The sequence below is a fragment of the Artemia franciscana genome, chromosome 1 (genome assembly GCF_032884065.1).
Source record: "Artemia franciscana chromosome 1, ASM3288406v1, whole genome shotgun sequence".
In the NCBI taxonomy this organism is placed as follows: Eukaryota; Metazoa; Arthropoda; class Branchiopoda; order Anostraca; family Artemiidae; genus Artemia; species Artemia franciscana.
Genome location: NC_088863.1, coordinates 25583219 through 25610613, shown reverse-complemented (window position 1 = coordinate 25610613; position 27395 = coordinate 25583219). Strand labels below are relative to the sequence as shown.

At 34.7% G+C, this 27395-nt stretch overlaps 2 protein-coding genes across 7 annotated transcripts in view; one reads left to right on the top strand and one right to left on the bottom strand.

Moving 5' to 3' along the window:
• The window catches only part of LOC136027443 (PEST proteolytic signal-containing nuclear protein-like), a 31186-nt gene extending 13324 nt beyond the window's left edge, over window positions 1–17862 (bottom strand). The window contains exons 1-3 of one of the 5 annotated variants that reach the window (XM_065704750.1): window positions 17712–17862; window positions 7162–7403; window positions 113–351 (exon numbers count right to left, since the gene is read on the bottom strand). In XM_065704750.1, the coding sequence (XP_065560822.1) occupies window positions 127–351; window positions 7162–7403; window positions 17712–17772 (528 nt within the window). In that variant the 5' untranslated portion in view covers window positions 17773–17862 and the 3' untranslated portion in view covers window positions 113–126. Of the gene's footprint in view, window positions 1–78; window positions 352–7161; window positions 7415–17679 lie in introns of all 5 variants that reach the window. The other 4 variants (XM_065704741.1, XM_065704734.1, XM_065704726.1 and 1 more) reach the window with 4 other exon arrangements.
• Window positions 17863–22736: 4874 nt separating this feature from the next.
• The window catches only part of LOC136027409 (kanadaptin-like), a 36511-nt gene continuing 31852 nt past the window's right edge, over window positions 22737–27395 (top strand). The window contains exons 1-2 of one of the 2 annotated variants that reach the window (XM_065704660.1): window positions 22761–22869; window positions 25746–25814. The gene's annotated coding sequence lies outside the window, so the exon portion shown is untranslated. Of the gene's footprint in view, window positions 22870–25745; window positions 25815–27395 lie in introns of both variants that reach the window. The other variant, XM_065704651.1, reaches the window with a different exon arrangement.

Genomic DNA, 27395 nt, shown 5'->3' with positions numbered 1-27395 from the left:
TACGGGATAGCAGATTAATAAACTGACAGAGTACAAAACGTCAACAAACTGCCTGGAACACCTTTTAAATCACCATACCTGAAATTGCACATCAGTAAAGAGAAGTATTAACCTTTAAAATTATATTCAGCCTTCTCCAGAAAGTTTCTTTGAAGTTAACGCCCTCGTGTTGACAAAACCTTGCTTTGTTTTTCCGAAAGAATTTGGTCCAGATGACGTTGGTGTATCACGACCAATATTTCGCATCCTCATGCGCGCTTCTGCTGGCATTTCTTCTTCTTCATCGGAATCATCATTAAATACAGACTTAATTGGCATCGGTGGCTTCTTTGGACCAATAACTGGTTTAGCCTAATAACAAAAATATTCAGTTTAAACAACAAAGCCTTCGAACCAATAACCGGTTTAGCAGCCTAATAGCAAAAATATTCAGTTTAAACAACAACGCCTCTGTTTTCTCAACGTGAATTTCACTTGATCTTGATTCGTTTATCACAAACCATATCAGAAAAACCCGAACTATAGTTGAGCTCCGGGGAAAAGATTTAAATCATCTAGTATTTCATTATAATACTAAGAAAAAAAATATCAAAATTGTTTTAGCATTACAATGAGGTTGAAAATGATTGCAAATAGAAAGACTTCCAAGCAGGCTTTTTGTACACTGTAAATTTTTGACTTTTGCATTTGTCCTACTTCCCTGCTGATATTAACATTGTTGCTATTAATAAGAGTCTTAATCTTAGCATAAAAGCATTCATCTGGGTCTCTGCCTCCTCTACATCCATCAAAATATCAAGATTTTCTCTACATTGTCCAACATTTTTCGAATAATTTATCTGTTTCTTTTTATTCCTGTTTTCCCTCGGACGAGGGATGGTAATAAAAAATATTTGACTAAAAAATTCACTGATTTCCAATGGTTTGCTCACTTAGCTCTGTCATAAACACAGCTTTTGAAGTTAGACTGCACATGTTGAAAGAAAATAAAAAAGGAATAATATTACAACAGAAGCATCCAGAGAAAATGATGACAAAAATTTTGAAATTTATCTTTGAAATCAGAAATGAAAGTCAAATGTTTATTTTACATTTAAAAATAAATTCAATTTTTTTTTTAGTAAAGAAAAAATTACTTTGTCTCGTGTGTTAGTAGGGAAACAGGGAGGGTTCAATATACACAAAACCCTTGACCAAAGAAACTATAGACTGATATCTGTTTTACTCATCATTTCCCATGTTTCAGAGAAGTGTTCTAGTGTTAGAATGATGAGTTTTTTGGAGGATCATAATTTACTGGTAGAGACAAAATTTGGATTCCCTAGAAAAAGGACAATGGAACAGGTGATTTGACAACTATTATTAATGATGTATTAGATAAAGGTCTTAAAGTAGGTGCTGAATTTTTAGACCTGATGAAAGCTTTCGACACTGTGGATCATAAACTTCTACTTCAGAAACGTGAGGTATATGGTTCAAGGCGAAAATCTTTAACAGTATGTCTAACTAAATGATTCTTCTTCAGAAAAAAAGAGTATTGAAATAGGTGTTCCGCAAGATTCAGTTTTTGATCCTATATTATTTTTTGATGTTTATCAATGATCTACCAAATTGTCTACACAATTTTTGCTAAAGAATAAATGAACTAATGGTAAATCAGAGCTCTAAAATCAAAAATCAAAACTAAATCAAAGCTCTAAAATCCAAAAACTAAAATCAAAGCTCTGCTAATAAGTAAATATTAATTTGTGAGTAGCTCCCAGCCCTTCAGCTATCGGATAAACAAAAACAATAACTTTAATAAATGTTTTTTTGAATTTATTTTTTGGTGTGAGATAGAGTGAGAATGTGACGACATCAGTTTCTTCTGGGTTTGTTTGTTTATACTGTTTGTATTGTCGCCCGGCTTTCGAGCCAGTCTCCCTGCCGGGATGTTATGTGAATAATTTTAAATATATATAGTTAAAGAATAATAAAGAACTTTAAACATTTTCACTTTTTGCTGATGACACAACAGCGATTCGCACAGCTAAGACAGCAGAGCTGCTGCAGATTTCCATGAAGGAATCAGCTAATAAAATTGCAGCACGGCTGAGGATAAATAAACTAAGGATTAACAGGGCTAAGTCTAACTTTATTATTTTCTATGGGTCAAGGAATTAGATATGTCCAATGGGGTTATAAACCAGATTGCGTCTTTGAAATACTTTAGGATTGGTAAAATCTTTTTACCTTTTTAAGAAACGCTGCTGTGAATTTTGCAAAAAGCTCAGATGATAAATACACGATTCTGAGTTCTGCAAGCATATTTTTCCTTTTTAGGTAAGTTACTGTCTTGACCCACTTCACTGATGACGCCTTATTCTTTAAATATTCCTTTGATGGCACGTAACGAAAAAAATACTGCAAGAGTACCAGCCACTGATCAATCGCTCAGCAAACAGCAGGAACACCAACGTCAGCCCCCTTGTTGAAACGTACTGAATGAAATTATTGTTTCTCTCAGCATGCATTGTAGCATTATTTCTCTCAAATCTTCTGTTTTTTGTCATCAGTTATCACGTACATACCTTTATTTATACTCTTCAAAATCCCGGCTGGTAGCTTACCAAAGAATATAGCTTCAAAGACATCAATGGTTTCATCACATGAAGCTGCAGACATAGAAGCTTGTAAGGGCTTGAGTAGCCATACGATTTCTGCTGTGTATGCAGCATCTTTGTCACAAAACAGCTCAAAAACCTTACTTCCATTGCTAGCTGATGTTTCTTTGCGTTAGGACTGTTGCCTAACAGATCCACACAATCATAACTGTCACTAATTGACATGGATTGCAACCTGTTTCTTGTGCTCGTCCAACAAAGCATGCTGATTCACAGTGTAAAATATTTGCGGCAGCTGAGATTGTTCGTGCATATTTTACAGTAAAAAGAAACTCATCATTGCCAATCCGAAGCCATTTGTTTATCTTTCTGCCACTCCTGTGTTTGAAGTAGGTTCAAACACAGCAGGAAATACATTAAAATTTTCGCCATCTGAATATTCCACTCATTGTACTTTTCTCACTCAACATAACCAACACAAACACAATGCGACAAAACCAACACTCAACACAAACACATCAGGAAAACATTAAAATATTTGCCATCTCAATATTCCACTCATGGTACCCTTCTCACTCAGCACAACCAACACAAACACAACACAACCAACACTCAATGCAAACACAGCAGGAAAAACATTAAAAATTTTGCCATCTAAATATTCCACTCATGGTACTCTTCTCATTCAACACAACCGACACAAACACAACACAACCAACAGTCAACACAAACACAGCAGGAAAAACATTAAAATATTTGCCATCTCAATATTCCACTCATGGTACCCTTCTCACTCAGCACAACCAACACAAACACAACACAACCAACACTCAATGCAAACACAGCAGGAAAAACATACACAAACACAGCAGGAAAAACATTAAAATATTTGCCATCTCAATATTCCACTCATGGTACCCTTCTCACTCAGCACAACCAACACAAACACAACACAAACACAACACAACCAACACTCAATGCAAACACAGCAGGAAAAACATTAAAATTTTTGCCATCTGAATATTCCACTCATGGTACTCTTCTCACTCAACACAACCGACACAAACACAGCACAACCAACACTCAACACAAACACAGCAGAAAAAACATTAAAAATTTTGCCATCTAAATATTCCACTCATGGTACTCTCCTCACTCAATCTGCTATTAGTTTATTAACTAACATCGGGAAAAGAATACATAATTTGTACCATTGGAATACGAGTCAATTCAAACAAATTCATACTGGTATGGTTCATTTTATGAAGCTAAAGGAAATTATCCATCCTTGAATGTTGCCACAATCTGACCAATCCATCCCACCCACACTATAGGTCAATGTTCCTCTCTATGCTTGAACAGTACTATAATTTTATCTATCTATCCCACCCACAATATAGTCCAATTTTGTCCTGTTATACGCTTCCTATGTTTAGAACAGTTAATAGATACTTTGGCCACAGACGAAGTTTAAACTGTTTTGTCACTTCTTTCTGGACTGTGACAGCATAACCAAGAGACCAGTATAACCGGAATTGTGGAGAAGCTATATAATCTAAAGAGGGTCTGTCAAAAATAATATGCTTCAATTTTCAAATAAACCTTGCTCCCAAATAAGGACTTTCTGCATAAAAAGGGACTTGGAAGGGACTTCAGCCAAAAAAGGGAGTTAGGGGACTAATTCCAAGCCCTGTACTATTTTTGGACTTTTCCATCATCAGATAGAGGAATGAGCAATTCCTCTTGTGCCTACTGAAAATGTGTTGTTGTCTTATGGAAAGAAATAACATGGACCAGTTACTGACCTGGTTAACCTCACGACACAAAACATACTACAATAAAGATGTTAATACAAACTATTTCCAAAGTACTGTACTTGTACACTACTTGCCTTGTAAGGCAAGCAATTAAAATGTGTAATGCAGAATCTGTTGATTGAATACATTTAAATATTAGCCTGCATTATCCTCTCACTATGAATCTACATTTCCTGGATACACAAGCTTGCTACATATCATATCTGAAGGGATGGCTGATGAAAATCAACACTGAATTGCAGCAGTAGCTGCAATCTAGTAAAGAGCAAACCACAGTCCAATGTAACAAAAAGTAAAAAAATGTTTTTTGAAAAAAAAAACTGCCGTCAAATAAAATCACCATTTGACACTGATACAGGATTAGTAACTATTATTTTGCTTCATCTTAAAAGTAAAAGTTTATTGCAAAAAGAAATGTACGGTAATTTCCGAAAATGGTCTGAAACCCCTCGAAAATCGCGTCAGATTGGAACTAAAATTCACTATTGGAATCAGGATGGTTGAGAACCTTGAATTGGGGAATTACAGTCTCCCACCTTGAACAGCAAGGAAATAACTTTTTTTTTCTTTGGTAGCACTGATGTGTCTCCTTTTTTTTTCCAGGGTTAGCAGGTTACCAGAAGTGTACAGATATATTTAATGGATCATTTTAAAGCTATTTCTCATATCTATGTGCTTTTTATAAATTCCACCATCTGAAAGTGCTATATGGCACTAAAATGACACTTTTGAGCCATTTTTAAGGGGTGGGCTACCATAACATCTTACAACAGATATTTAATAGCTCATATAAAAATTATTGATTATACCTACGTTATTCCTATAAATTCCAACATCTGCAAGTACCAAATGGCACTAAAAAAGGCACTTTCGATACCATATTTAAAGTGGAAAGGCTGGGACTAGTGGGCTTTCAGAATTTCTTAAAGAGATGGTTAATGGGTTATTTGACAGCTATTGATGACATCTACATGCTTTTATCAACTCTACCATCCATAAGGGCCATATAATACTAAAAACAGCACTTTCGGGGTGCTTCTTAAGTGGAAAAGCTTAAAATATAAAACGCTTCCATTGTAATATTATGGTCCAAAACCATTAACTGGGGGTTTACTGGAATCCATCCCATATACTTCCCCTTAGTAAGTTTCATAAATCATCTGCTCATCAGAAGGCTACTACAACATTACCATGGCTAGCAGGTTACCACAACATCATTGAAAGATGTCTAATGGCTCATTTGAATGCAATTAAAATTGATAGCATTCTTTTCAAGGGACCAAAATTATTGGAGGACAGCCAGCCCCCCTCCTTCTGCACCCCCTCCCCCAAAGTCGTTTGACCAAAATTTTGAGATATCCACTTTGTTCATCATAGTTCAAAATGGTATTAGTATTGCATGTATTAGTATAGGGTGTTTTTTTTTCAATCATAGTTTCGTGTCTTCAATATGATTTTTTTTTAAATTGAAAACAGGAAAAAATAAATTTAAAAAAAAAACAATTTTTCTGAACAAACAGAAACAGAAACTTGAAACAAACAGAAGTTACTACTTCATAGCCTATCTAACATACATTGGTAAAAGTAGTGCAAATAAACCAGCTGGTGATATTTCTCTATGTTTGTAGGATTAAAAAAAACTAGTGCTTTATTGAAAACACATTTGCCAAGCACAAAAACAAGAATAATGAGTTCGGAGTCAAAACTAAGTATGCAGCCTCAAAATAACAAACTAATCTATAATGCTTTTCAGAGTCCTACAAGAGCTGTGATATCAGTAACTTTCAGTATATAATCAAAACTATCTTTAAAACTTAGGCATAAAAATAAATATTATTTTAATAAGTACAAAGGTCTTATTAAATCAATCCATTATAATGGATTGATTTAACTGGTAACATCTTGTTTTCACCTAGTATTAATCAAGTTAAAGAACAAATGAACCTAAGCATGAACTCAGGAAATCTGGTTATTTCTCTCTATGAATTTGAATTTATGATACAAATTCTAAAGCAAGTCTGTGGTCCTAACAGTATCAAGATTGCTTTGCTTCAAACTTGTCTACAAAACAATCATGAAATGTCCTTCTAATCCAAAACGGCAGTCAACCATTGGAGTGAGCTCATTATGCAGAACAGATGCCCAATTAAACAAAAAAGAGACTAAGCAACAATCCAAACACGTTTTACTTTTATACTGTTAAAAGTGTCCTTAAATGGTTTGCTTTTACCATGCCAAAACTCCTATATTGTTTTGTGTTTTCTGTAAAGTGCTAGTTTTCTATAGTTCTACAAACATGGAAAATTCCACCAGCTGGTTTATTTGACAATTTTTATTGATATATATTATAAAGGCTATGAAGTTATAATTGTGTTTGCTTTAAGTTTCAACTTTATTCTTTACTTCCCTCAGAAAAACTTTGCTTTTTTAAAATAATTGTTGTCAATTGTATTAACACCCTTAACTACTGTCAATTTTAAACAGATACAATCCTATAAACTGGACCATCTAGCTGAAAAATCAATGTAATACTCAGATAAAGTCAAAACAAAATCATCCCTACACCCCCCCACACACACACAAATTGAAGTAAAGGGCTCCCAGGGAAATTTCAGAGTTGACACTTAAAAACACAACTATGTTTTTAGCCCCTTCTTCCCTTGAAAAATTCATGATATCTATTCTTAAAATTCATGAAAAACCAGGAATTAAAGGTAATTATACTGTTAGTATGTACTTACAACACTTCCTAATTTTATGGTAGTAGGCCCCAATTTTTTACCAACAACAATCGTTTGCTTCAAACTTTGGTTCTTTTGATGGTCTTTATCAGAAGATGTGGCTTCTTGAATTTTGGCTTCTACCAGCCCAATAGTGGTAGTTCTTAGCTTCTTAAAAGCGGCATCTTCAGGATCTGCTGTCTCTTTTGTGTCTTCCTCACCCTCAGACAAGCTTCTCTTCTGGGTTTGCTGGCTTTCTGACCCTGATGAGACACTATTAACGTAGATAAAGTTAAATAAAACAAAGTCAAAAATAATATCTCTTAAACTAGGGGAACCTAGAGGAGATTCAGAAGGTTGTGCTCAGAACTTTCAGGGGGAGGGTATGATTTGAAAAAAGGCCCAACATAGACAAACTACACTTAAATTATAGGAATAAAAAAAAAACTAAGTTGTGAAAACCAAAAGCTTTTCTTGAAGAGGGACATAGACTAAAACCTTATCCCTATGAATGTGCTTGGAATCGAGCCAGACTCTTGGTCAGCCCTCTTTGGAGAGACTCACACAATTAAATACCTGGACATAGTGGGGGAGAAGATAATCCTTGCTTGAAAAATAATGCCCTGCTTTGTGGCAATCTACTTTATCAGTTTGCAGGAGGATTGCTACAGGAAAAATCTCTTGTCTTTCAGAGAAGAAACATCTGGAATATCTTGGAAACCAATCAGGGTACAAAAAAACTTCATAGAAGACAAATGGTTTGTCTCTAGCTCACCAAAATATGTTTGTCTGCATAAGCCCCTACAGGTTAATTCCTGTAAAGTCTACCAATTTCTATTTTTCTTTTTTTTATGATAAAAGAGCCATTCTTAAAACGTGTTATGTTCAGTAAAGTAGAAATGATACTTATGTTGTTAGAAGGTCTAGAGAGGTGGTAGCCACACTTATATCTGTGTTAATTCAAATGTTATATCTACAGGATGTTACTACCACCTGATCTTGCTAGCAATGCATTTTTTCTTTCATTCTTCATTGCCATATGATTATTCTTTTTCTCGCTGTCTCATTGAAAATGACTAAGAATGCTGAATTTCTCTATACGTTTTTTTGTTTTTTCTTTCACCTTGTTTCTTATATGTTTTTTCTTTTGTTTCTTCTATAGTACAGTGTTCCCCCATTTCACATGTTCTCCCTGTTTTTTGCATTAGTTTTAGTTCAAAAAAATGCAGTTTAAAGTTTCTGGCAAATATTTTTTTTTCAATGAACCACGAGTGCCAGTCGGGATATTGGTTTCATTTTCGCCTGCTTCGTGCCCCTGGAGTGCAAGTCCAGTTCCATACCATGCCCACACACTTTCCGGTAAGTTATGTTAATTAATTGTTCTCAGTCTGGCCACAGGGATTCCGCCGAGATGATTTCTAACCTTAAAGTTCTTGAGAAAAGCATCCTAGATTTATTGGAATTATTAAATAGTTCAGAAGGAAGTCTATCGAATAAATGTGATGCTGAGATTAATAATTTAGTTAATTGTAGATATAGTTCAACACTGGGTAAGGTTTCAAAACGATCTGATTGTCTACAGACTCAACAGATCCAAGGCCTTTTGTCATCTCTGGATCAGCTAAAACTTATATGCAAAGATTCTTCACGTCCTGACGTTTTAGGTATTTGCGAAACGTTTGTTACAGAGTGAATGGATTTATTACTGGAACTACCTGGATACAACTCCGAAAAAATACATAGGATAAAGTTAAGTAAAAGAGGATTGGCACTGTATATCTCTGACGCGATTCCATACACGGTCCAACACGATCTTTCTAAGAACATTGAAGGAGTTTTAAAATCACTTTTTGTTGAAATTAATCCTGGTAAATCTGGTACTTTGATCATTGGAGAGGTATATCGTTCCCCTAGTGGCTCTTCGTTGCCTTTTCTACAGATCCTTTGTGAAATCCTTGAAGCTATACAGAACCAGCCATCCAAAACGGTTGTCATGGGTGATTTTAATGTCAATCTCCTAGACTACGAGGGTTCGTTTCCTGCAGACTTTTTATCCGATATGATGCATCTGGACTACTACCATCAGTCACTATACCCACAAGGGTTACTGAGAAATCAGAAACTCTGATTGATAATATAATTTCGTCACTGACATTTCAGAATAGCTTTGTTATTGTTAGTGATATATCTAACCATTTCCCAGTTTTATCAGATCTTCTGTTGCCAAATATGCAGGCTCCACAGTCTAGCCCCTCAACATTGCCTTACTTTGTTATGGAAAAGAATCTTGAAGCCTTAAAGACTAAACTGTAATAACGTTCATGGGAATTTATAAATGAAAAAGATGACTTGGACTCTAATTTTGACAAATTTTACTCTAAAGTAAAAGCTTGTTTTATAAAATGCTGCACCAGAAGACCTTCTAATCAGCCTCAAAGAAAAATCAACCCTTTAACCCTTGGATGACAGAAGGACTTCTGACAAGTTCCAGCTGCAAACTCTACTTATGGAAAAGATACAAAAGTTCTCCTACAGCTCATCACCTACAAGGATTCAAAACTTATAAGAATTTATTCAAATCACTGATTCACAGAGCGAAAAGCCCATATTATGCGTCAAAGTTTCTGGAGTCCAAAACAGACATAAGAAAAACTTGGAAAGTCATCAATTCCATCATTTGACCATCATCTCATAGTCCTGAAATTCCAACGAAGCTTGATGTTGACGGGGTACTGATTGAGGGCCCTTGTGAGATTAAGAACTCCCTTGCATCATATTTTGCTTCAGTTGGCGAAAAGACTGTCAAGGGACTTGGTGGAAGCACAAGATCATCATCTCAAGTTCATAGGACCCCCTTGCCTTGAACCTATTGTTATAGAGCTTGTATTGGAATCAGAGGTGGCAAGACACATTCAAGGTTTAAAAGGTGCATCATCATCTGGCCCAGACTAAATATCAATTAAAGCTGTGCAAGCTATTTTCCCTTCAATTCTGGACCCTTTAACAAAGCTTATTAATATGTCGTTTGAAAAAGGAAAGTTTCCTAGGTCCCTAAAAACTGCAAGAGTGATAGCTCTATTTAAGGGTCGGAACAGAACTGACCCGTCAAATTACCAACCAATTTCCCTTCTTTCAGTATTTTCAAAAATATTTGAAAAGTCAATTCAAAACAGGCTCACAGGTTTTTTAACAATCTAAGGAGTTTTTGCACAATCATCAGTTTGGATTTCGATTGAAACACACTACAAAGCAAGCATACACTACACTCATCAGTTTTCTTCATACTGCATTAGATTCTGGAAAAATACCAGCTGCTATTTTCCTTGATGTGCAGAAAGCTTTTGATAGTCTTACTCATAAGATCCTTCTTGATAAACTGTCTCATATAGGAATACAAGGTTCAGCCCTATCATGGTTCCATTCTTATTTACATGATAGAATGATTTCCATGGACCCTGACTCACTAAACTCCATTGGTGTAGACTATGGAGTACCACGAGGATCAATTCTTGGTCCTACTCTTTTTTAATATACATCAACGATTTATTTAGAGTGGTAAAGAATGCGATTCCTTCTGCGTGTTGTACTCTATGTCACGAAAAGGAAAACACAGTGGTATCTTCTGATATTCTGCCATCCCCTCATGAAGGTTTAGTTGCCTTCGCTAATGACAGCAATATCCTATGTGCTGAAGACACAGAAAAAGCTTTGGAGGTTAAACTTTACATGCTTATGGAGCAGTCTTACCACTGGTTTGATACTAACTGACTTGCTTTAAATATTGCTAAATCACACTTTCTCATATTTTCTAGAACACTGGCAAGGTATGCCCGTCCTTATCAACTATATCTACCTCAAAAGGACCCTTGTCTCAACCTAACGTAAGATACAGCATTTCCTTGGAATTTTGTTGGATAAGAATCTTTCTTTTAGAAACCACATCAAGATGGTCCAAGCAAAAATATCACGTAATCTTGGGATTATTTGGAAACTTAAACACATTTTATCCTGGATATATTCTTTGGACCCTGTATTTTTCACTCATTCAGCCATATTTAACTTACTGCAACTCGATTTGGATGTCTACTTTCCAGTCTCTGCTCCATACAAGTAAAGTAATTCATCAAAAGGCTTGCCAGTTAGTTAATGAATTTAATAAAGGACATCAAAAAGTGCTTTTGAACACTTATGCACTCTATGTTGTCTCTTGCTCTTGAATGATTTTTAATTATCTTCATGGTGAACTGCCTTGCTATTTCAATTCTTTCTTTCCCGATTTAGTTAATTCAAGGAGCTCTCATAATCTACGCAATAAAGACCACCTACTATTACCTCAAACTAAGACTGTCAGATCAGATTTTAGTCCCCAAATAGCATGTAGTAAAGTATGGAACAGTCTCACTGATAATGTCCATAGCATTCATTCGTTTGATGCCTTTAAAACCCAACTAAAAATATTTTTGGTTGATAAATATTATGGGGAATAAATTTGAAAAAAATTATTTTTGAACTGGTTTGAATTAATATTGTTATATGTTTAATAATATGATGTATAATGAAGGTAGGGCAACATCCCTAGATGCTAGGAGCACATTTATTTATTTAATTTTAATTGTTGTGATTTAGTGATGGTGGGAGATGGTGTGGACTTGGATTTGAATTTCGAGGACAAAGTGGTAAGTAAAAATAACACAAAATTATTTAATTGGATTTCTTGTTTTTTTTTTTTAAGAAGAGACTCTTTATTTGGTAAATATTTTTGTTTTAACCCCTATGTAACAGGTCAAGGAGCCTTGTAGGGGTAGAGAGTTATTGTTGTTCATTTATTTTGATGTTAATAAACTGAATTGATATTGCATTGCTTATAGTAAAGTCATAAGAATTCAATGTTTTATAATTTATTGATTATTATTTTTTACTTTAGACACTTCATATAGAAGGGGTGGTTGTATAAACTTTGGAGGAAGGTCATTTGATTGGAAATTAGAAGTTCTAGTACCCTATTGAAGAGTCAAAAGGGATTGGAGGGCAACTAGCCCCCATCCCATTTTTCCAAATGCATCTAATCAAAATTTTGAAATAGCCATTTGTATAAAATAGTCCAAAGATCAGACAAAAAAACTCCAGGGTCTTCAAAGGTAAGGACCCTCTAGAAGTAGAAGGAGTGGAGGTAGGTACATCAAAATACCTTCCCAGGACACAATTTAGATTGTCTTTCCAAGATAGAACTAAGCAGTAAAACTAAAATTTTGCCTCATAAACAAAAGCATAAAAAATGAAGAAATTCTTACTTTATAATATGGAGCCAGTATCAATCAGTCACACCCCCTTGTTTTGCCCCATTTTCATCCTTTTTTTGAACTTTTTTTACATTATAATTTCATTTTGATTATCTGAAACACAGCAATCACTGAAAATGGTAAAATTCTAGTTGATTGATGTCTTGCTATCTCAGAAAGGGGTTAGATTAGGAAAATGAAACTTTCAGGGATGGGTCTACAGGCTAAAGTATGCCCTGGGAAGATATTTGGAAGTACCTAACTCCACTCCTTCTCTATCTAGAGGGCCCTGACCTTTGATGACCTTCAAAAATATGTGTGTTATAGATAAGATAAGATAATATTTATTTTCAAAAGACTATCACAAGCTCTATAGAGCCGAATTTGATTTATATGTCAATAAAAGTTAAAAAAAAAAATTCAAATCAGTACATTAAGTAAAAAATTTAAAATTAAAAAGAAATCAACAAGGCAAAATACAAGATAAATGGCAAATCAGTAAACTTGACAATTAAATTACAAAAAAATCGGAAATAAAAACGGAAATAGAGGAAAAGGGAATTTGGCAAGTACATAATCACAAATTATTATTAAGGTGTTCCAAAATAAAGGGGATAAAACTTTTACAAAACCTCTCTGTAACAACACAGATTGGAGAGTCAGTTGGGATTGCTAAGGAGGCTGAGAGGGGGAGTTGGAGTCTAATGGGATTGTGAAAATCAGGGAGTAAGTCCTCAGTACAGTGATTGGAAATGACTGATTTAGTGAAAAGCAGGCAAAATTTTTCACTCCTTTCTTTTAAGGTGGTAATGCGTGCAGCTTTAAGGAGGAAGGAGTATGGAATTTTGCCTTCTTTGTAAATGATCCTGAGTGAATGCTTTTGGACCAACTCAATTTTGTCACTAAGTTCACTTGAAAGTTGCAAATTGCCAGACATGCATATTCCAATAACAGCCTGATAAAGGATAAGTAAACACGGAGGGAATGTATCTTAGGACAATCAAATTTGTTTAGCAGCTTAAAAATGGATGTGAAACATTTGCTTGTTTAACAATGTTGGAAACATGTGTGTCCCACTAAAGATCATTAGAAATCGTGACACCAAAGAGCTTAACATGTTTCACTAGCATTTCGCTTGGGATCGGATCACAAAAAAAGGAGTAGATTTCAAGAAGTTGATTGTCATTATCTGTGATTTAGTGGGATTTACTGTGATATTTAGATTCTTAGATTCATCTGAACATTGGGTAAGGATTTCAATGGGGTCACTTTTAAAATTCCTATGACATACTTAAAGGATTGACAAGTCATCACATATTTCCATCTTTGGGGGAATTCCTTGCCAATTTTGTTAATCATGACAAGAAATAAGAGTAGTCCCAATAAGGTTCCTTGAGGTATTCCACAGTACCTAGGGAGGGGGTTATAGTAAGTATTTTTGTATTTTACAACTTGTGATCTGTTTGAAATGAACAATATTTACTAATAGTGGGTCAATTTCAAAGTTATCCTGTAGTAAATGAAATAGGATATTGTAGTCAACTAAGTCAAATGCTTTTTGGAAATCGACCAAAACCAAGTTTAACCAAACATTTGGTTTCTCTAGTTGGTGGTGGAGATTTTTCTTAAATTACCAAACTGTTGGATGTCAATATGTGGTATAATTTTAAGCCAGTCACAAAGGAGCCCTTTGTAAAGCATAGAAAAGACTGTAGTGAGTGTAATAGGACTCATGTTTGTTATAGTCAGACTGGAAGATTTCTTTGGGATAGGTGTTATAAAACCTAGTTTCCAGCAACTTGGGAATTTGCCAGATTTTGTAATTTGGTTAAACATACCAGATAAAGGTCCAGCAATTGCATTTGAAAAGGCTTTAATCAAGTTAATTGGGATGTCTAATGGGCAAGTACTTGATTTTTTTTAGCTTTTGGAATTTATTTATAACATCAGAGAGAAAAATTTGAGGTAAAGAGGTGGAGGGAGGAATAGTTTGACCTGAGCCAGTGAAAGGGGGGAGACTTTGTACTATGGATGCAAGATGCAGGTTCAAATTGTTGGCTATCTTATAAGGGGGCTAAGGGAGTCGAAAATTAACTTCAATGGGGCTTTTTCTGCAAATCTCTTTGATTTTCCTGTACCATTGTTTGGGCTTGTTAGAATACAGATCCTTAACTTTGCAATTGTAATACTCAGAAGCCATCTTTATCAATTTTCTCTTCAGGAACTTTCTTAGATTATTAGCCTCTGTGATATGTCCTTGCTTGAACAAATTTATTTTTTTCCTTATTAGTTTTTTAAAAATTCCAGCAATGTAAGGTTTATTGGTAGAGCATATTTTAATTTTTTCACCAGAAAATGATATCTGTTGATACCATTTGTTTGGTACACAAGGGACCAATTTTCACTAGTGATCCAAGAGCCAAAATTGTAGAGTCCTGAGTCAATTAGAGGTCTAAAGATGGTTTCAGTAACAGTAAAGGAATGTTTAACTGTAGCTAGTGGAGATAGGAGTAGGCTAAAGTAGTAACTACCTCCAAGAGGGGGAAGAATGGTGACAGGTCTGTAGAAATTTGACATATTGGTGCATATTAAATCAAGAGTAGGATTGCCTTTGGTAGTAGAGACTTTCACAATTTGTTTTAGATTAAAAGTATTACATGTAGATTCAAGTTCTAATTCATTTGCATCACCTAAGAGAAAAATTCCAGCATTTGGGTATATAGTTAGTACATAGTCAGCACTGCCATGTAATTTTTCAATAAAATTATTTTTTTCAGCCACTCTCTGCCCAGGAGAATAGTAAAAACAACAGAGGACAATCAAATTGAAAGGACATGGCAAGACCTTAGGTCAAACGCAAACCCACAAAATGTCATCAAAGGGGGTTAAATAAGGAACTAATATTTCTGAAGGATAAAAATCATTACAGACAAAGAAAAGAATTCCACCCCCTTTCTTACCCAGAGGGTGGGTTTTGGGTCTGAGTTTAATAAACAGGGAGACATCATTCATTTTTAACATGTGGGAATTTTGAGCATGTACTTCAGTAATAGCAATTATGTTTGGCCTATATATTTTAAAAAAGGTGTATAATTCATTAATTTTTTCAAAGTTAAGACTTTCAGTATTGCTTAACAAAAGTGTGGGAAATTCAAAATGACCTGCAAAGGTACCATTTTTATGCTTGACTTTATTTAAATTACAAATGGGTACAGGGGGTGTGGTGGGATTTGTAGCAGGAGCCAGATTAATGTAGTCAGAACAAGGGACTGAGGTAGCACATTTGACTTTTTTGGGATAACTATTAGAGTCAATATTGATAGATGAATGTGAAATCTTGCAAAATGGATCTTCTGCTGGAATGAAGTATCATAAAATTGTTTTCAGCTTCACAACCTTGCTCAATCCCAATTTATGTTTTAAAGATATGCAAATACATTTCCTAAATTTTGAAAAAAAAAACATTGATATGGCTCAGAATTCTACTCAAATAAGAGGAATTGCATTTTCAGAACTAAAGGCAGAGAAAAAACAACTGAAAACTGAGGTAAAATGTTGTTTTGTCAAAATTTTGATAGGTATAGACCTGTCATGTAGGCAAATTTCAAGGCTCTCTAGAGAGAGAAGGAGTGGAGGTGGGTACTTTAAAATACCTTCCCAGGATATACTTTAGCCTTTAGACCAATCCCTAAAAGTTTCATTTTCCTAACCTAACCCCTTTCTGAGATAGCAAGAAGTCACTCAACTAGTATTTTACCCTAGCTCTATATTATACAGTAAGAATTTCATTAGCCAATTATTTATGTAATTTTTTATAAGCCCTAAAGCTGCAAGAAACTACAAGGGGGAGAGGCTGGAGATGGACTAAAAAATGACAAAAAAAACATAAATTGAACAATAAAATTAGCACTCTAAAAAACCTCTACTTTTATTATTCTATGGTGGATTCTAGCATTGGCCTAGCCTATTCTATATCTTTACCTAATTATTATACAAGATGTTTCTTTCTGAGGAGTCCCTAATGTAAAATAGTACCAAGGCTGATCCTGAAATTAGTGTAGGCATAGGGGTAAAATTATAGCAAACCATATAACTGGCTTTCATATGAAGTGAATATACCACTCAATGCCTTCTTTTATGTTATTTACCAATATAATAATCACTTCTACCTCAAATTCAGATTTAAGCACTTTTGAGCTCTTAAAAATGATTTAAATGTGGAGTATAAAAAGGCTAAATACATTTGTCTTATACATTAAAACATTGATCCCAAACTTACTGTTTCATTATAAATTCATTTCTTTAATTTTATATAATTCATAAACACTGATTTTTCAACATTAATTTGGATAAATTAATTTTACCAATATTATGATATTTTCTTCTTTGCACTCAGAAAATATAGTAGCCTATTATTCTCTTAAAAATGACATGGAGAAACATAGTATTATTTTGTTGGAAATGATGGATAATTTGTACTTTAATTGAAAATTTGTCATTTTTAAGAGCATCAAAAGTGCTTATATTTGAATTTGTGGTAGAAGCAACTATTATATTTGTAAAGAACATAAAAAAGGCATCAAGTGGTATGTTTGCTTTATTGGTAAGTTAGTAATATGAACTGTCATAATTAGCCTATCTGAAAATTCATCATTTTTAAAAGCTAAAAAGTGCTTAAATATTGATTTAAGGTAGAAGCAATTATTATATTTGTAAAGAGCATAAAAAAAAGCATTGAATGATATATTCAATTTATACAACAGCCAGTTATATGGTTTGCTATAAATTTACTGGCATAGGGCCTAGTAGCTAGAAACAGGTGGTTATAGCCCAGGTTAGAGTTCTGTTATAGCCCAGCCTTTTTCACAGCAAAGAATAGTTTAGGTTATTAACTATTATTATGGTTAAAAAAAGGCCAGGCACAGTCTATTCAATCTTTCTGTTGCTACACATAACCTAGGCCTAGTTCAAAAGAAGAAGTTTGCACTACAATACTATTAGGTCTAACCTAGGATGTCTTATATGCTAGACATACTCTCTGATAGCTATTATAAATCACAACATATATTGGAAAGGTCAATCTTGTATTTTCAGTGATAATAATTACTCAGCATGCCAAGCCAACACAACTCTAGGCTACACCAAGCCCTATTCTGATCATTCAGTTGAAGTTCAGATTCTCATTTAACTTTATTTGCCTTGATACTAGCTAAATATCCCCTGTGATAGGGCTTAGAATCAACTGGAATTAAAAATCAACATTGCTCAAACATGACTTCAAATATGTTTTACCAATAGACATTTTCTTTTTCTTCTTCTTCTTCAGAGATTCGATATTTCCAATGGAGATCATTCAGCCCTTTTCCTCTTGCTACTGATTTGTTTGCATCATATTTGTTTATAATCTGCTCAGATTTCTTTCAGTAGATCTTTTGATTCTAGTAGTTGGTATATTATACAGAATGATTTATGTTTGATTTAATACCAAACAAATCCAACCCCACCATCTCTAGCAAATTTCCCTCCGCCTCCTATAGAAAACTTTCCTCCACACCAATAAAAGATTTCTCCATGTATAACTCCTAAACGTAAATAACCCTTTCCCCCAAAAATTCCCCGAGATAATTCTTGCCTTGGTGAAAATTTCTGCAAACAATTTTGCCTAAACGCTGATTTCTGAACTCTGTGTGCAAGTATAGTGAGATAGGCTCTTGGCTGATAGTAAAATTTTGTGGTTTTTGAAGCACTTTAAAAGTTTACTTTGCAGAATATTCTGTGCAGACGTCAGCCTGATTCAAATAGGCATTTTCAATCTATTTCAAAATGAAATCTTCATGTGCTTCTGCCAAGAGCTATTGGGAAAAACCGGAATTAAAAAACCTTTTTAAAATGTTTTCAAAAAATTTCTAAAAATGTATAAACTATTTGTTTGTATTCAATTGTTTTACTTTTTATGAATCTGATAAACATTTCAGGTTGGGCGGGGGGGGGTTCACCCCCTTGAATATGAGGGGCGATAGTGAAGGTCCAAAATTCATCAGTCCAACTTATAAATTCTGCAAAGGAAGCAATATGTTTCGAAGTAATATGTCTGGTTTTTATGGCACTTGGTATTAACCAAGCTTATTATGCAGACTTATTACACCAATTAGGACAATGCCTTAAGGAAACGGTTTAAGTATTTGGCCACCATGACCAAATCCTTAAAGGATTTTTTTCAAAATCCTATGCGTGTGAACCTGGCATTACCCTTTTGAAAACTCGCCGCGTCTGTACTGTGGCTCTGCGCGGTCTGTTGACTATAAAAATCAATAATGAGAAAAGAAGACGAAGAAAATAATGGGTAAAAAACAGCACAGCAATCTTGGGAAGTCACTATTACGTTCTCGCTTCAGTGCTAAAGGAGGGAATCGTGGCTCTAATGAAGGATTTGTATGTTTTCCATCAGCTTGGCCTTGAAATCTTTTGGCAAAGGTCTAATAAGTGTTTCAGAAAGTCCTAGAGTGTCCTAGAAGTCCTAGTGTCTCAGCAAGTGTCCTTAAAGTCCTAGATACGGGATTGTCATAACCGGAACGGATTTGCTCTCCTTGGGAGAGTTGGTTGGGGGGGGGGTTAATTCTAAAAAATTAGAAAAAATAGGTATTTTGGGCTTACGAAAGAGTGATCGTATCTTAATGAAATTTCAGATTTAGAAGGACCTCGAAACTCAGGTCTCTTATATTAAATCCCAGCCGGATCCAGTGTCATTAGGGGGGGGAATCTTGGAAAACACTTAAAGCGGAGAGATCAGGATGAAATTTGGTGGAAAGAATAAGCACAAGTCCAAGATAGGTGACTGACATAACCGGACCGTATCCGCTCTCTTTGCTGGAGTTGGGGGGGAGGAGGTAATTCTGAAAAATTAGAAAAATGAGGTATTTGTAACTTACGAACGGGCGATCAGATCTTAATGAAATTTGATATCTAGAAGGATCTTGTGCTTTAGAACTCTCATTACAAATTTCGACCAGATCCAGTGACATTGAAAGGAGTTGGAGGGGGAAACCAAAATTCTTGGAAAACGTGAAAATCGAGGCATCTTACGAATAGGTGATCGGATCTTAATGAAACTTGATATATAGAAGAATCTTATGTCTCAGATGCTCCATTTCCAATTCGAATCGGATCCGGGGATATAGGGGGTTAGAGGGGGTAAACATAAATCTTGGAAAACGCTTAGAGTAGAGAGATAGGGATGAAACTTGATGGGAAGAATAAGCACAAATAATAGATACGAGATAGACATTAATGGTATGAATCTGTTCTCTTTGAGGGAGCTGGGGGTTGGTTAATTTGGAAAAATCAGAAAAATTGCGGTATTTTCAACTTTAGAACGGGTAACCGGATCTTAATGAAATTTGATATTTAGAAGAAACTCATGTCTCAGAGCTCTTATTTCAAATCCCGACCAGATCTTTTGACATTGGGAGGAGTTGGAGGGGAAATTGGAAATCTTGGAAAATGCTTATAAATGTCGTAGATACGTGATTGACGTAACTGGACTGGATTAACTTTCTTTGGTGGAGTTAGGTGGTGGGGTTCAGTGCTTTGGCGAGTTTGGTGCTTCTGGACGTGCTAGGACAATGAAAATTGGTGGGCGTGTCAGGGAGCTGCACAAATTGACTTGATAAAGTCGTTTTCCTTGATTCGACCATCGGGGGGCTGAAGGGAGAGGAAAAATTAGAAAAATTGAGGTATTTTTAACGTACGAGTGGGTGACCAGATCTAAATGAATTTTGATATTTAGAAGTACTTCGTGACTCAGGGCTTTTATTATAAATCCCGACCGGCAATGAGCCTCTGATTTTCCTTTTAAAGCAATCTATTGATTCTTATAATTTTGCTGGAGCTCATGCTATATGAGTTCTTGTCTCTTGGCTCTTTCGACCTCGTCATAAGTGCCTTATGAGCTCTTAGCTCTTGTTAAATATAGTCAACCGGCAATGCTACTTTGGCTGCATATGCTGTTTTCCCTCATCTGAATTTCCTCATCTTTCCGATCGAAATTGATACATGAAGAATTGGAGTAAGCGATAGTCCTTCCTTGACGGAAGCAGAAAGGTAGCCGAAGTGATTGCTTGAGCAATATAGAAATCATTCACCTGTCAGTTCCTGGTAAACTATTCACCATGAAGTTTCTTAATAGAAGTATCCAGTTAATGGTTAGTGCCACCAGATTCAGCAAGCAGGTTTAATGCCCAACAGATCCACGAATGAGCATATATTCGCTATTTTCCGGGTCATCATGTTGACTTTAAAGCAGCTTTTAACTCGGTCGACCGTGAGTCTCTTTGGCTGAAACTACAACGAACAAGTTTCCCTGACAATATTGCCACCTCTTTGTGGCACTCTACACTGATACAAAAAGCTCGGCCCAGGCTAATGGTCATCGAAGCTCATAATTTGAAATAGATGCTGATGTAAGACAAGACTGTGTTGCTACTACGGAACTTTTGAACGCTGTAACTAATTATGTCATGGATTGGATGATGAATCTGCTCCAATTTGGCTGTATTATGTGAAAGGATCCTAGCCAATTTTGACTTCAAAGATGATATTGCCCATACATACACATTTTCAGCTGAACTCGAGACAACCCTCAATACACTGTCAGAAGAAGCCCTGAAAGTGGGACTAAACAGTAGCTAGCAGAAAACAAAAATAATGGTCATCAAGTGTGAAGGGAATTCTGTTAGCTCACCAGTATTTAACGTATTAGGACACATTATAGAAGTTGTCAAGGTTTTTACTTACCTTAGGTCTGCCGTCTTGACTTACGGCTCAATTGAAATTAAAGTCCATTCGCGCATCGCTAAAGCTGCGTCTATTATGACTCGATTATGTCGTTCCGTGCGGTCAAAGACCAACAGCAGCCGAAAAACAGAATTGCGTATCTGCAACACCACTATAACGCCTTCTTTATGGTGCTGAAACTTAGCTGGCTACTATTTCTGTTCATGATGCCATAGATCTGACCCCAATAAGCTTCTTAGAATCGAAGGGATTAAGTGGTACGACTTTGTCTTGAAAAACCAACTGCTGACACTAACAGATTAGACCCCCAGCTTTCGTTAGCTTATTGTAAGAACCCTAATGTGGCCTGGCTACTTGATTAGCATGCCAGCAGAAACACCCACTTACATACTTTTCAATTCTAATCCCCCTGAACATGGCTGGAAGTGCCCCCATGGAAGACCCAGTTTTAGATGGAGGAACAGCCTTACCCAGTAACCTCTCCATGAGTGGTACTGATCTTCAAGAAGCTGTCGCACTTGCGCAGGACCGGTCGAAATGATGGCAGAGAGTTACATCTATCTTTATGCTGGACCACCAGGAGGAGCTGTAAGTCAGTTAGTTAAAAGAGAAAATATGAAATCGTCCCTCAAACCTAAAAAAGATGAGGATTTGGTTGAATTTTGCACGAAGTTCTAATCTTATTCCTCTATTCTTTCAGAAATCCAATGAATTTCCTGGAACAGATATGATAAAATATGAAACTGGCTAACTATTTTCTTAGTTTCGCAAAATCGGTCCAGTTTAAACTAAGAAAGTAAAATTTGTTTCCAACCTGTGTCATCCAATCCTACCACCAGGTGGGGAATATGGGTGAGTTTTATTTTTTAATTACAATGGTTGTGGCTGCTATTGAACTAGCGATAGGTTGAGTGAGTTGAGAGGAGACTTATGAATTTATCACATGTTCTTTCATGCATTAATAGAAAAGAAGAAAATACTTATAATTATTTAAAACTAAATAAGAAAAAAATAAAAAAAACAAAAAGAAAACAAAAAAAACTAAAAAAGTAAACAAAGAAGAAACTAAAAAGAAAAAAACTAAAAAAGAAAAAAAAAGAAAAACTATAAATAAAATAAAAAAAAACTAATAAAAGAAAAGGCTAAAAAAGAAAAAACCTAAAAAAAAGAAAAACTAAAAAAGGAGAAAAAAAATAAAGAAGAAAAAGAAAACTAAAAAATAATTAAAAAACTAAAAACAACTAAAAAAGACAAAAAATAAAAAAAAAAACTAAAAGAAATCCAATTATTTATATTGTTTATATCTTATACTATATCTTATATTGTTAAAAACATGGTCTGGTATCCAGGCATCCTTAGGCTATGTAGGATGTCGCTCATGCATGCTAGAAGCCTGAGAAATTGTGTATATTCAAGTTGGATAGACTAGAATAAACATAAATTGATTGGTGCCAAAAAACTATTTCAGTTGGACGAATGTGTTATATTCATTTCGTCTATGTCCCATAAATAATGTGCTCGCTGATTTTCGCAACACTGACTCATGTAGTCATTTAAAAATTAGAAAACATGCTATAGAAATATACCTTGCTACAATTTTTGGAACTGGAACTAAATCAGATTCTTTATGAAAGTTGTTGTTTTGGCATTAAATAAGGTACTCCACTCAAGACTGATATCAAATTTGTTTGAAATTTCAAAGATAACACTAGCCTATATTAACAGCTCCATAGAAGTGAACATAGGGCTATTATTAGGCTAAAACAACAGGTGACTAGCCTGCAAACAGAGTTTTTATTTTTTGATTTTTCTGAATATCATATGTTTTGCTTGTGACAATGCCCTCCTCCCTAAAAACACTGTTGATGCAATATCTTCAACCTAGTAATGAAATTCTAGCCTGGTCAAGGGTAGCCTTGCACTCGATTTGGTTAAAATTAGACCTATCCCAAGCTATGCTAAATTCTACTCAAAAGCAGTAGTCTATATTGATAGCTCTAAAGAAGGAAGGGTATATAGGCTTAGTGTAGATAAGCGGCTTCATATAAGGAAGCATGTTAAGAAATTATAGTTAACACATCTTTGCATAGGAAAAATCATTATCTTCACTTCTTTCATTGTTTTATAATTTTTCTGCCACATTTCTAAATATTTTTTGTTAATCCTCAAAGTCTTGAAAACATAGCCTACTCAAACAAATGGCCAACCTAGCATCTAACTTAACCTAATTTCTCACTTTTTTTTATTAGCCTATTATATGAGAAATAATTAGATTGCATTGATGGTGTTTAGTTTTGTATTTTAAAATAGAGAAAATGCTCTTAGATCTATCCTTATTTATCAGAAATTTGTTTACATTTTTTTTTACAAGAATAAAGAAGGTAAAAGTTCTTCCCATGCAAGATGTGTTAACTATAATTATTCTGCAAATTGTGAAGTAAGAATTTTGCTTAACATTTTCCCTTAAGTAAAGAGGCTTATCTAGGCTTACACAAAAGGAAACATGCTAATAAAACAAAAGCAGGCTTGCTTTCCTATAGATTCCTTAATTTAGGCCTAAAATTATATTGGTGTGTTCAACAGTACATCTCTCCCTTTTATGGTCCTAGATATAGCCTAGCCCTGATATATTTTTAATTGGTTTTCATTTGGTTATTTTTATTAGCATAGTAGCAAGGTGAAACTACACCATAAAAATTGCTGTAGTGATAATCTTGACACATTAAATAAACAAATAGAACACAAGATTGGCCCAAAAATGTCCATACTGATTATTCACATCAGTTATACATTTGTTTTCCTGTACAATTTAATCTGCTACTCCTAGCTATCATTGAGATGTTTGCCAAGCCCACACTAGACACTCACCAATGGTCTAAAGTTGTAGCTACAGTACAACAGCAGCTTCAGACTGAGTATGACAAGTTGCAGCATGCTACAACTAGCCTAGCTCTGGCCAGTGCTATCTGCTATACTTTTGCTACAGATTTTTGGGCTTCTCAGTCTAGTTCCCTAGGTTTAATAGAATAATCAGCATCCACACCTTTCTCAAATTTGCTAATATATAAAGAGCTAACAGTTTATTTTCCCGTAAAAGAATTTCAAAGTGACACCACCCTATTTAAGAAGAATATAGCTGTTTCTTTTTTAAATTGAATTCTACCCATAATATCTTCTGGAATATTTCAGCCTTGTGCAGGGCTGAATATTTGAAATGCACTTATAGTCAGTAGTAGAACCTAATCTTAGACACTTATTTAGGATATTCTACAAGGGTATTAGTCTCTTCAGAAGGAAATACTCTGAAGTTCTGAAAACAACTTTAAAATTCTAAAACACTTACTTGCATTCTTCCTAAACTGTTTCACTTTACTTCAACCCCCCCCCCCCTCTAATGGTCAAATACATAGTCCAAGCCATCTATTCTCCATGAATTGTCCTTCTGCTTGCTTTTTGTTAAATGAATTTGAAGAAAAGAGTCAGAGTTGCAAAATTTGTCATGGGGCTATATTGTATTTAAACAGGCTTGTCTGTTAGGTTAATTTTGTCTAAAAAAAATTGAAAAAAAAGTTTTCCAAGTTTATAGTCAGCTAATCTCAAATAGACTGGTCCTTACTACTAGACCATCTAAAATATCCAAAGATATATGCATCAAGTCCAGGTTTAGGAAGTTCCTGAATATTATCCAATTAGGAATCTATTTTTCCATGTTTATAAAAAATATATATTTTAACACTGATATTTGTCCAAGTACTAGGGATCTTCCTAGCTTCATGCTTTAAATGTGAAAACATAAGGCCTGTCTTATTGTAATTGAATTAGGTGTATTATCTAAAAACATGGATAACAATAGAAATAAAAATGATAATCTGACTAGTAGAAATATAGCTCAGATTATAAAGTAAAGAATGCAATTGTTTTTAGTTCATAGTTTTGTATGCATCTTTAGGCTATATCTGGAACAATTAGCTGTGGGTAGGATGTACTGTCACAAATACAAATCTAAAGGGTTATAAAGTATAGGATCTTTAGTACAGTAAATATGCACTAGATTCTATAACTGAAGCAGAGACAAGATGAGCACACTAATCCATATATATATATATATATATATATATATATATATATATATATATATATATATATATATATATATATATATATATATATATATATATATATATATATCAACAAAATACAACAGACAAAGGAACCCCATCAGCTTCACTTTGGTAATTAAAAAAAAGCTGCACCTGTTTTACCTAACTTCGAAATTTATTTGTGACTTCACAAAGAACTAGCTGGGTCCTGGCAGCTTTGCTGCCTGGCCCCAGCACAGCACATGGCAGGCTTCTATATATGGATTCTCATTGTCTCTTGTGTTCTATTGCAGTTTTTTTATTTTATTTTTTTTGTTTTTTCTTTTTTAATTTTTTTCTTTTTTTAGTTTTTTAGTTTTTTTTTAGTTTTTTACCTTTTTTATTTTTTTAATATTTTTTTATTTTATTTTTCTTCTTTATTTTTTTTTTCCAGAACATGCCCCAGCAACATGTGTGCAAGATTCTAATTTTTAACAGCATGAAAGTTGTGGATATACAACTGGTAATTCCTCATATATACTCTAGTAATTCCTTGACACACTTCCTTTTTTTACTTTCTCTTTCAGCTGCAAGCCAGGTTTTGCATTGCTCTTGTAATACATTGACACACTTTCTTTTGGTAATTTCTGTCTGAGCTGCAAGCCTAACCACCCCCCCCCCAAGCAACACAAATGTAAGGTGCTAATTTTTAAGTGTGTAAAACTTATGGATATACAACATTCTTTGCAGTCCATTTGTCTGTACATATAAATAGATTGTCAGGTTTACCAACTTTAGAACATGCAGCATATAATTGTCCGTGGGAGAAAAAATCTGTATTAAGATCTATACTGCATTTTTCTAATAATTGCCCTTGAGCTTTGTTGATGGTGATTGCAAATTCTAATTGAACTGGGGATTATAATCTTTTAAATTGAAAAGGCAGATCTGTTGGAATCAAGGGAATGCAAGGAATAAGAACAGCCTCACCCTTGGAAGGCCCTGTCAATATTGTTGCCTCTTTTATGTTTTCCATTGTTGTTTTTTTATTGCAAGTCAAGTGCCATTGCAAAGCTTTGGTGGGTTAATATTTTGCAACAGTATTATTGGTACGCCTATTTTTAGTTGTAGCACGTGTGGTGGAAACCCCTGGAAATCCAGGGAATTTAGAAATTCTGATGGATAGTTAACTGCTTCATTTGATTGTAATCATGAAGACTTGTTCATTTGATTTGACTTGTAAATGACTGCCTGGTCTTTAATCTTGGTCAGAATAATATTGTTGATTTTGTGGATGTCTTTGTTCTTTCAGACATTTTCAGATCTGAAAATGTTTCACCAGAGTTATTGTTTTGCAATCAGACATTCATATTTATAGTTAATTTTAATGTTTTTTTTTGTGTGCCCATAAATAAGAATTTTTCTGGCAAGCATTAATTTCATTGGTAGGTGTTGATCTAGGAATAATAGGTAACATTTGCCTGAAATCTCCTGCAAGCAATATTAATGTGCTGCCAAAGGGTTTAGAATTTCCTTGCAAATCTTGCAATGATTGCTCAAGAGCCTCAAGCAATTTTTTGTGTGTCATTGTGCACTTGTCCCAAACAATAAGTTTGTATTGCTGCAATACTTTACCCATACCAGATGATTTGGAAATGTTGCATGTGGGAGTTTCTGTAGATTGCATACTCAGAGGCAATTTCAAAGAGGAATGAGCAGTTCTCCCACCAGGCAGCAATGTTGCAACTATTCTGGATGATGCAAGGGCCAATGCTATGTCATTTTTGGATAGAATCAATGCCAGAAGCAATCTAATTAGAAACGTTATACTAGTACCTCCTGGCACATCCAAGAAGAAGATTTCTCCAGCTTGGTTATCAACACAGTGCATTATCTGATCATAAATGCCTTTTTGTTCAGATGTTAGCTTAGAAATATTTGTTTGTACATACGACAATAGATCAATTGTGTTGTAATTTTGTTCATGATCCTATTCTACACATCTAGAAATAGCAGCAGTACAATTAGGTGAAGGAATTCCCAAATGTTTGAGAAGTCTATAAATGTACTGCTAAGGGAACAACAGCTGGACTTCATTCATGTA